The following is an 11,786-nucleotide window of genomic DNA, read 5'->3' on the forward strand; positions in this document are numbered from 1 at the left end:
TTAGTAATATTTACAAACACATCGTTTTAGAGGTTAGATATCAGACAACCATTTAATAGCTTATCTCTCGTACAATTGCATAGAAAGAAATTGGAATTATTACTAAAATAATATATTTATGTATTTATTTAATATTAAATATAAAATTACTAAAATATCCTTAATATTTTTGAAATTTTCAGTGGGGCCCAGTGCCCCTGCCCCCCGCCCCCTAGCTACAGCAATGTGTCTAATAATATAATTAGTGACCAATATATAAATATAATTTTAAGTAGCTAAAGTAAAAAATTTGGGATGAAATATATAATTATAAGATTTAAAAATTATGGACGAGGCTCACTCCCTCTCCCAAACATAATCAAGTTGGTCTTGGGTACAACTGATTGTACCGTACAACCGGATTGCACTATGACTCGTACCTTGATTTGAACTCGTATCCTGATTCGAACTGTGTAAATGACATAATTCAGTTATACAAATAACACTGCCTGTAATTGACATTATTCAATTATACAAATGATATTGCGTATAAATGACACTATAACATTGTAAATGACATTGTGTATAATTGACACTATTTGGTTATACAAATGACACTAACCGTGTAAATGACACTATTCGATTATACAAATTACACTGCATATGATTGACACTATAACCAAATAGTGTCAATTATAGACAGTGTCATTTATATAATTTAATAGTGTCCATTATAGGTAGTGCTATTTGTATAATCGAATAGTGTTATTTACACAGTTTGAGTCAGGATGCGGGTCAGGTTATGGGAGTGCAGTCTGATTGTATGGTACAACCGACTGTATCCAAGTTTTTGTGAACGTAATCATATTAGGGCTCTTTGCTAAGTGTGAGATAGAAACCTATATCACCTTAATATGTTGTTTGCTTCAAAACTCAAAACTCTTTATAAATTAATGACCCGTTATCTATTATCCATATCTTTTGGGTTCTATATCACACCTAGGTGGTATGATAGCGTAAAATCTTTTATATATCTTACCAAATATGATATTGATATCTAATAAGGGGCTGTTTGAGAGGGTATATTAGATGAGATAAATTATATTTATTGCCTTAACTCTCGGTTTGATAGGCAACATAAATAATAACAGCGGCCCGCTGCTAACACAAAGCCCGACACAAAATCACTGTGCGCTGAGAAAATTTAACCAATGCCCCTCCCTCCCAAGTTGAATAATATGCGATGAACAGTAGCTTGAGATTATAATTGATGTTCACCTTTTTATCCCTGAATTACTTCAAATCTAGAGGGGCCTGCAAATCCCGCTCCATTTCGCCCTCTCTTGCGACCAAACTAGAATGCGCTGAAAAACTGGGCATCAATTTCTGCTGCAGATCCATTGGAAGGTAGGTTTTGGAGACATTTTTCGCATTTTTGCACTTCAAAAATCATATCCTGTTCATGTTTTGTGAAAGAGGCTGCAACTGATGGTTAGGGTTTTCGAATTTTCTTGTCCTTTTTCTTGTTTTTTTTTTCGTTATAAATTGAATTGGGCATTTCATGGGTGTGGATAATTTTAGCTCTTTTTCGGATCTTCTTATTTCTTGTGTGAGGTAAATTATGTCTGATTGTGAAAGAGTATTTCCATTTTGATGCTATTTCTTTCCATTTTATTTTTTCCTTCAAATAATTGCAAATTCGATCTGCCGCCGTTCATCGCAGGTGAATATATTGGATTGATTTGGCCATCTCCACTCTGATTGAAACGAGGTATAAGGGAATTCGTGAACTGAAAATCCTATTTCTAATTTGTTGCGTGTTTAAAATCATGTGGGCTGTTTTCTGCCTTTTTATATATGGTCATAGCCGCTGATTGCGTAGATTACTGTTTGCACTGAGATAATTTGATTGAATCGGATAAGGATATATATATATATATATGTCAGCATAAGAATTTGGGGCCTAAGTTCAGCTGGAGCCTGAGATGTGTTGTTTTCTGGATTCGTGTCTTCATGTATCTGAAGTTAGTTTTGATTATGGTATTTACAAGTTATTTGTGAACCAAACTGTGCTCGGTAAAATTATGAATAGCTTGCTTGTTTGTATATCAAATTTTTGTCATTGTGTTTAGTAGGGCAAAGCATACTTGATTGATGAGTCCAAAGGAAATTGTGTTGACACTCATGCTTTTAACTCGTAGGATAATACTTGTTACTCAATTTGCGGACACATATTTTGCGTATTGTTGGTTGAGAATCAGAATGCCGATTGATGATGATACCACTGTGTGCATATATCTTCTGATGGAAGAGCTTTTGCTGCAAAACATAATTCTAATACTGGTAACATATCACATTATGGCTAGATTGAGATCACGTAAACGAAAGAGAACTAATAATGTTGCATCTTTTGGAATGATTGAACGTATTCCCGATCAAGTTATGCATATGAGTAGACTCGTAGGTGTTAGCGATATTGATTGCCTAGCAAATCTACGAATGGACCGCAATACATTCGGTAGGCTTTGCATTGTACTGCGTGATCTAGGTGGGTTAACCGATGGGAGGTACATAAAGGTTGAAGAACAGGTCGCAATTTTTTTGTCCATCCTAGCACACCATAAAAAAACAGAGTTGTTAGGTTTGATTTCTGGCGCTCCGGCCAAACAGTTTCAAAATTTGTGCATATCTTTCTGAAGGCAATTTTAAAATTGCACACGATTCTACTTGTCAAACCTGTGCCCGTTCCAGACGACTGCACGGACAATAGGTGGCGATGGTTCAAGGTAATCTAATTCCGAAATGTACATTTCAATTCCACAGCTTATGCCTCATATGTTCTGCCACAATGGCTAGAGTTTAAAATTTAATTGAGGTATTCTGTATGTGATTGACGTGATGAAATGACAATATTGAATTCATTGTAGGGTTGTTTGGGTGCTCTCGATGGCACGTATATAAATGTAATGGTAAGCAATGCTGACAAGCCGAGGTACCGAACCAGGAAAGGTTAGATTTCTACAAACACCCTCGCCGTTTGTGACCGAAATATGAAATTCGTATATGTGTTGCCTAGTTGGGAAGGATCGGCGGTGGACTCGAGAATTTTGCGTGATGCACTCACACGTGTGAATGGCTTGAGGGTGCCCAAGGGTAAATAAAGTTCTATTGTGTTATCAATTATAAAGATTTTGCAAACCTTGTCCATTGTGTTTGACTGCCAGGTCTGAATGCATAATTGCAGGCAATTACTACCTTTGTGACAATGGGTACGCAAACAGTGAAGGGTTTTTGGCTCCTTATAAAGGGATTCGTTATCATTTGAAGGAATGGGGGCCCAATGCAGCTAGACCACAGAATCAAATGGAACTGTTCAATCTACGCCATTCCAAGGCACGAAACGTGATCGAACGTGCCTTCGGGGTATTGAAAATGCGCTGGGGTATTTTGAGGAGCAACTCTTTCTACCCGGTGAAGACTCAAAACCGTCTAATCATGGCGTGCTTCATTTTGACCAATTACATTCGAACTGAGATGCCGAACGATCCTATCGAGCAAGAATTTGACATAGCAAACATGGATGCCGAGGATGATGGCGAGGGGGACCGTGAGTACATAGATGCAGTAGAGTCTTCACCCCAATGGAATGCATTGAGAGATGCACTAGCAGGAGAAATGTGGCAAACCTATTTAAACAACAATTGAGCAAACAATATATGTGTAGAATTTGGGGTATTTTCTGTATTTTGTACTTCATAGATACTTAGGTAATTGTGTCTGTCCTTTGGTTAACAAGTTGCTGCATCATTAAGAATAGGGAAGCATTTCTGGTAATTTATGGCTTCTATAGTATTTAACAAATTAATAACACTCATGGAGATTGTATATATATATATATATATATTTGCTGTTGTGCTGCTATGGAAATTTGAATATGATTTATGCTTGCTGCAAATGTATTTTGTACTTTATATATGTTTGCTGCTATGTTGCTATGGATATTGAAATTGAGAATCTGATATGTCGACATAAGTGATTGAGCTTGAGAAGTTGACGTTCTAATACAACTGCTCCTTCTTATTTCAGGCCATGGAAGGAAGACTTGTGCCTTTTTGTTGTTGTGGACGCGGAAGAATGGTGTTGATGTGTGCCGGTCCCAATGCACATTTCCCGGGAAGATAGTATTACAAGTGCCCGGTGTTAGCAAATCATCGAAGAAGCTTTATATGGTACGACGAGTACCATCAAATGTGGGCTGAAAATACTTCGAGTACCTCTATCTATTCCGCACCGCACTATGGGATACAAAATTCCGAGAATGCTTCAACCTCTGCTGCCGTCGATTCTCCACCTCCACCCTCCAACAATGCCGAACGATTTGGGCGTGAAAATGAAGTTCAAGTTCCACTTATGTTTTTATTGCTTATCACAGTTGCGATTGGTGTTGGCATTGGTAGGTTGTTCTAACGTATGTAATGCATCAAAGACTAGGTGTATATTTTCTAACGTATTTTGTATAAATATGGAGGCTAGTTCTATTTGACTGTCAATTTTCCTTAAGACCGTGCCATAGCTATAGAAACTACTGTTGCCCGACTATGATTATGTATTGTGTATTCCTTATAACATTTTGATTGGCAATTAGCATCAGACCGTGCAATAGCTATGGTGGCTACTTCTAATGCTCTCGAATTATGTCTATGTATTTTGTATTTCTCATAACATGAGAATCTAATTTTCTAACATATTATTATATTGATTTATGTAAGTGGATTGTTAGGAGGCTGCAATTTAAGCCAAGTGAAATGATTTCAGGAACAGAGACATTTAAGAGACATAAATGTGCATATTTGGGACTCTTACTTTTGCAAAATTTGGCTGCGTAATGGATACAACCTTGATAGCAATGGCATATTTGTGTCAACTCATCTTGATCCAGCATCAACCCTCAACTACCGTAATTAATAACAAATTCACTGTCAACCATTTTATTGGTAAACAACAAATTGGGTATATATATATATGTGTTCTCATGCAAGTATAAGCATCACCATCTACAAGCAATAAAAAAAAAGAGTCGCCAGTATAATGGAGCCTAACACACCTTCAGATCAGGATTGGTACTTGTATAATTACAAGTGGAACATTGGAAATGATACCTACTTGATCAACAGGCTGGTGGAGCGCGAACACGAGTGCAAACCCAATCCGTCACCTGCCGACTCACCACATGCTCTAATATGTGCGATGAAGGCTCTTAACAAGGAAATGCAAGCTGATCTCACCTACAGCGAGGTGCTTGATCGCGTGGAATTCCTACGGATGCGCTACAAATGCTTCAAGAACCTCGCATCTCGCATTGAGACTACGTGGGACGTTCAAAATAATCGAGTGACCGCCGACGACAAAGTGTGGAAGGTCATCTTTGGGGTAAAGTTTTTTTTGAAGGAATTGAATTGCATTCATGAAAAAATTTGGCTACGTTTGTCCTTTACATCTATAGTTGAATAACTTTTTTCTTTGTTTCTTTTTCTCTATTCAAAAGAAGGATCCATTCGCAAGAGCCTACTATTCGCAAGGAGACCCACTGTGACACAAGCTATGCCGACTTTTCGGATACAACTCAATCAAGGAAGAACCTTCCCCTACTGTAATCGTGATATCCGACTCACCTCATCCTATGTGTGCTCCTTCTACTACCACTGTCATCTCAATCTCCGATGACGAAGTTACATCTCTTGTGATATCCAACTCACCTCGTCCTACAGCCTGGAAATTAGTTTTCAACGATGACGCAGAGTCGAGGATTGGTCCATCGGCAGCACCTACTGCTCAAGTCTACCATGTTTGGCCACCGATCGAACACCGCCTTGCTTTCCCTTCGGCAAACGCATTTCCTAAGACACCCACGTTTGGTGAGGGTAAAACAAATGACGCTGAGCATAGCTCTTGTGCGTCATCAAGCCCGTTCCATTAGGAGGTCGTAGAGGTAGTGCATGAATGCGTCGTCAGGTTGTCATCTTTATATTTTGTCATAGCTACTACTATGCTGGTTATTATTATATCACCCGCCGTACTCGTACTTTTTGCTGCGTATTTTGTAGGAAGCTTATGGTTACTTTGCTACTCATTTTTCTAGAAACAAAATTCATGTTCTAACTATCACTTGTATGCAGCTGTAGTTAGTTTTGTAAAAAAAAATGTCAAGTTTGTATTATCTACTAATGGAAGTTTTAAATTCGGCTTTTAATAGTTGGAGTAATCTACAAAATGCTGTTATGTCGACCAAATAAGCATAATTCTATCTCACAGCAAGCAACAATTATATGTATTTGTGCAAGGAACACACATATCACTGAGTAGAAATAAAATTGGTAGTGAGAAATTGGACTTATAAACATAGACCATTCTTTTTTACACCATATCTAAGAATATGAAGTGAAGTCAAAATACAAAATATTTAAGCAAAAGAACCCTATAGGGTAAAGTCAGAATTTACAGCTAGCAAAGATTCAAATGAACCTATAGCTATGGCAACCCCAAAACATAGTAGAAAGTAGGATTCATTCACATCCATTCTCCCAAAATTATTTTTAACCAACCACTAAGTTGACTATGGCTTCTTGGACATGAATATGTGCACCACATATTGTGGCTTTGCCTCGTCCGAAAGTGCCATAAACAGCTCCAAAGCTTGTACATCACCTGCCAGAAGTTCATATGCTACGAATTTATCGTTGATTGTCAAAGTGGGCATGTTATTCAACTGCTCGTACACTTCTTTTCTTGCCTTGCTTAAGTCCTACTTGTAGCCCATGCGCGATGCTATTGTGTCTACCCTTTTGTCAGCATGTTAGGTCCTGAGGGTCTCGAATAGGTGTATGGGGGGGAATACACCTATGGGCTATTTTTACAATTTTCTCAATCAGAGGGATCTCAGTCAGAGATCAAAATGAAACTTTACACGCTAACACAGACTCCTGTTTTACTAAAAACAGTTTTGACCAAACAGGGTTGACGACTGATACTGAAAGCTCTTCAGTAAAGAGTTATCAGTTAAGTCACTGGAACTTAACTGATGCAAATAAAGGCTTCAGTCGGATTTGCTAAAACAGAGATGATAACACTCTTCCTGACTATCACAAGATAGATCAGTCAGACTGATATCATACGCAGCGGAAATTAAACTTAGTTTCGCAATAGTCTCGGTGGAACACGTTGTTGGTCTTTAGGTTTCTCTTTGCAGTTAATCAGTGTTCAGTTTATCAATTGAAATAACACAAGTAAGAATGTAAAACTGAAAGCTGTAAACAACACAGAGACTTTTACGTGGTTCGGAAAAACCCTTTCCTACATCCACGGTCGGTTGATCAGACCAACAATCCACTCCGCAAGTGCTTAACAGGTGCACTGCAAACCAAACCGTATGCTTGCCAGGTGCACACAACCGTACCACTGAAGAAAACCCTTCTTCAGTACCCACGCTTCACTCGCGTCGGATTTCTCTGCTCAGCATAACCCGTGCTAAGACTTCTCACTCAGAGTCAGAGTACCTTCCTGAACTCCGAATCACTCAAACACTCTTTTGGGGGGAGGTTTGAACGAGTGCCAACTATGCTACAAAGAACAAGTTCTTTGAAGCAAGTTTGACCTTTGGCTTCTGGGTAAACAGAGGTTCGCCTAAGGTCTAAGAGAATATATGTAATCAGCAGTGACTGATTTTAGCTTTGGAATTCTCTTCTTCGATTCAAGCTTTGGGGAGGTTAAGCTTTAGGCTGAGTAGCAATTTCGGCAGAGCTTCAGCTTATGTCGTTGAATTGGTGAAGGTTGAAGTGATCCTCGAGCGCTATTTGTAGGAGAACTCTTGAATAGATCCGTTGGCGTAGAACGTCATCAAGATTTCTTCCGTTGGAGAGCAATTCGAATTTGGGCTGAGGCTTCAATCTTCGAGGTTCCTTGTCTGGGTGGAAAAGACTCTCTTGATGGGCAGGAGATGTGACGCCTCTGAAAAGTAACCACCAGATAGGAATGACCTCTGCAGAGATAAGATCCTAAGATCTCTGCATTTAATGCGGTTGTACTTAGTGAGTACGTGGCTTCCTCTGAACGTTGGAAGATCAGTCCTAGGAGGAATGTTCAACTGATACTTGACTTTAGTATCAGTCCATTGCGCGCATTAAGTAATCAGTTCCTAACTGATTCTTCAACTGATACTTCAGTTGGTATCTGCAGTCTTCAGTCTTCGACACCGCAAGCTAAACTAGAACCGAACTCTAACACTTGAGTTCAAAACAATTATAGTCTATTACAAATACGACCTATGAATTTTGGTATCATCAAAACAAGGATTAGGATATTCCACAAGATTCCCAACACAGCATTCTTGCTAATTTCTCCTAACACTTCGACAAGTACGTCAACGCCATCGTTCGCCTTCCGTTTCTTGCTCCCTGATCTTGTAGCACCCACATTTTTCGAAGGCTGACACACACTATCATCGGCTGTCTCGTTCTCTGCCTCTTCCTCGAATTCTACATTGTAAGCACCTTGCGTCCCATCGTTGTCAAAGTTATCTCCGTCATTCATTTCGTATATCGCGTCTGCCACATCTTCCGCTTCAGCCCCGTTCGCACGATCCTTCCCGAAGATCTCTTTCAAATCTTCCAAGTAATTCCAGCTCTTCTTGCGCATCCCGGCTGCATTACGGTCATTCTACACAACAAAAAAACAGTCTCTTCAAAATTGCAATTACTATTGATGCTATGCGGTAAATACATGTTCAATTGACATATTTAACAAAAAAACAGATAACGTTACCTTTACAATTAAAGCCCACTGCTCGGAATCGCAATCTATCATATACTTGCCATCTACGTTGAAACCAGTTCCACTCTTCTCTAATATAGTTGTTAGTGAACCATAATTCTTCTTCCATGTGCTTATTTTTGAATGAATGTGAGGTATGCCCTTTAGGTCTGTCCCTGGAAACGCATTCTTAATAGCGCCCTCAAGCTTTCCTAGATAACCAGCTCGGAAGCCGTTGTCGGACTTCCAGCCCTGCACTACGAGCTCCTTCAAAGCAGCGAGAAAAATCTCCTCTTTCCTCACTGACCAGCTTCTTCTAGTCTTGTCGGATTTCTTCGATTTGCCACGGCCTATTTCATCACGTGGCGAGGCTGAGCCTGCAAACACGTAAGAAGACACCAAGTACATGATTATATGAACCAAAGAGGCACCCAGACGAAGATATTTTATAATCAATAGCAATCAAAGTATGAGCACCATAGCCAGATTTTATATGAACCACAGAGGTACCCAAACGATTCTAAACACTACACAACTGAATAATTCAATAGCAATAACATACAGGAATAAACAAGAATGACTCCAACCACTACGATCATGCAATATAATCTATAGCAATCAAGATATGCGCACCATAGCCAGATTAAGCAGAAAATTGAAGAATTTATGTAACAGGAAAGTACAATAACGCAAGAGATACCAAAGGGAAACTCGAAATTCTTGTTTAATAGGGTCGTCTACCCAAAGATGAGAGCTAACATCAAGGAACCGAGTGGGCATCCAAAAAGCCTTATAAACATTGGAAAGGAACTAACCTTGATTGAATGCACTCATGGTGTTGACGGATTTCTTACGACGACGCTATGAACCTACAAGGGAAAAGAAAGTATCAATCAAGTTGCAAGGGTCGGATTATCACTATCGAAGGATTTGAATATCATGTTGTACTACCCTCTACAAAGAATCTATCGCAGGAAGATTTCAGTTCTACTTTTTCTAATGCTGGCTGAAATTATTTGCCCTAGACGAAGAGCAAAAATGGGGGCTGAAAGTTTATTTTCCCCCCAAAAATCGCAAGGGTGAATTATGTAATTTTGGTATTGAAGTGCAGGGTAATGATGTAATTTCAGGTGTTAATCAACACGTTAGTCTTTCTCGTAAAACAATCTATAAATTTTAGTGGAGTGTATCAAACATAGAAAATGAGTTATCTTGACATTAGTTAATATCTATCAAACAATGTTATAGTTAATCAAACTCACAAATTCTGTATTGATAATCCACATATAATTAATGTCTGCATATCTACGCAACTCAATCAAACAACCCCTAAATTAATAGATATCACAGTCAAAGATATCACGTCTTATCTCATACTACGTAGCAAACGAGCCCTTGTAATTGTATCATAATTAAATATTACAAATTCAAATTTCACCAACACATACTCAAATAAATGAAAGAAAATTTAAGGGTTAATTACGTAAAAAATCATGAACTTTGGTGCGATTTCCAAACTTTCCATGAACTATTTTTTTTTATCAAATATTCCCTGAATTTAGACGCCCGAACAATTTTTCCACAGTTTTTACCTCCAGTGATGGTCCGGTCTTAGCTAGCGCCTACGTGGCATTAGTCGAAACGACGTCGTTTTGGTAAAGTATATGAAAAGACGTCGTTTGAACTAAAATTTGCATCAAATGACGTCGTTTCTTTTGCTAGGGTTAAATCATATTAACCTTAACTAATTTCACCGCATTTTCTTACATTCAATATTATCGAATCTTGACTGCAACTGTTAGGGGAGAATTTGACCTTGGGACAACGAGATATTGTGAGTGAAGCTTGTTGACGATGGTTTTTAAGCTTGTTGCTGGAGGTGCTTGGCATCAGGGATGGCAATGGATTTACTCTTATTTCTGATCAACAAAAGGTTAGTTACATGTCTGATTTTATTATTTCATTGTTATTGAGAATGATTGAGTAAATGATTGTGAATGATTGAGTAAATGATTGAGAATGATTGAGTGAATGAGTTACATGTCTGATTTTATTATTTCATTGTTATAGTATGCTCTGAAATGATTGTGAATGATTCAGTGAATGATGACATTCTGTGCTTAACGTAGGGCCTAACTAATGCTGTGAAAGAGTTGGCTCCACATGCCGAACACAAAAATTGTGCTCGATATGTCTATATGAATTGGAAGAAACAATTCAAGGGAGTTTCATTGAAGAACTTGTTTTGGCAAGATGTGAGGCCTACATATTCTGACGAGTGGGAGGCAGCAATGGATAATCTTAAGTCTGAAAATGAGCAAGCATATGAGGATCTTATTGAGAAAGATCCAACCAAGTTTTGCAAAGCCTTTATTTCAACTTGTTGTGTTAGTGATATGGTAGATAACAATGTGTCAGAAACTTTTAATGCGCATATTCTGAGTGCTAGGGGGAAACACATCATCAATATGTTAGAAAAAATCAGAAGTGGTCTAAGGGAGAGGCAATATAAGAAATTACAACATGTGAACATTGTCACTAACATAATAACACCAGCTGATAGGAAAAAACTAGAGAAACTGAAATCACAAGCTAGGTATTGTACTGCTCACCCTGGTCTAGGAGGAAAATTTGACGTCTCAATGAAAGATGATAGGTTTATTGTGTCTCTGCATGAGAGGACATGTAGTTGTAAGGCATGAGAGCTCACTGGGATACCTTGTATCGATGCTGTGAGTGCTATCCATTTTATGAAGGATGATCCAGCCACATATGTGCTTAAGTATTTGAGCACAAAGACATATTTTAAGGCCTACTCATTCCCTCTTGAGCCAATCAATGGTGAGAGACTTTGGCCAAAGGCTTCTGGATATCCAGTTGAGCCCCCACAGGTGAGGATCATGCCAGGTAGACCAAAGAAGAAGAGACAAGGATGAGAAGGACCCAAAAAACCCTTCAAGGCTGAGAAAGACAGGCACCATGATGACATACCAAAGGTGTTT

At 38.6% G+C, this 11,786-nt stretch overlaps 1 protein-coding gene across 1 annotated transcript; it reads left to right on the forward strand.

Moving 5' to 3' along the window:
* The first annotated feature begins 2,241 nt into the window (after positions 1-2,241).
* Positions 2,242-3,684, forward strand: LOC130990820 (uncharacterized). The gene is made up of 5 exons (XM_057915055.1): positions 2,242-2,568; positions 2,679-2,765; positions 2,907-2,971; positions 3,056-3,132; positions 3,224-3,684. The coding sequence occupies exons 1-5, from the start codon at positions 2,242-2,244 to the stop codon at positions 3,682-3,684; spliced, it is 1,017 nt and encodes a 338-aa protein (XP_057771038.1).
* The last annotated feature ends 8,102 nt before the right edge of the window (positions 3,685-11,786 follow it).

This window comes from Salvia miltiorrhiza, chromosome 6, assembly GCF_028751815.1.
Source record: "Salvia miltiorrhiza cultivar Shanhuang (shh) chromosome 6, IMPLAD_Smil_shh, whole genome shotgun sequence".
NCBI lineage: Eukaryota > Viridiplantae > Streptophyta > Magnoliopsida > Lamiales > Lamiaceae > Salvia > Salvia miltiorrhiza.

Coding starts and splice junctions, on each gene's coding strand:
- LOC130990820 (XM_057915055.1), top strand. CDS start 2,242: ATGCCGATTGATGATGATACCACTGTGTGCATATATCTTCTGATGGAA. Junction 2,569..2,678: donor ACATAAAGGTTGAAGAACAG/GTCGCAATTTTT, acceptor ATCTTTCTGAAG/GCAATTTTAAAATTGCACAC. Junction 2,972..3,055: donor AGCAATGCTGACAAGCCGAG/GTACCGAACCAG, acceptor TGTGTTGCCTAG/TTGGGAAGGATCGGCGGTGG.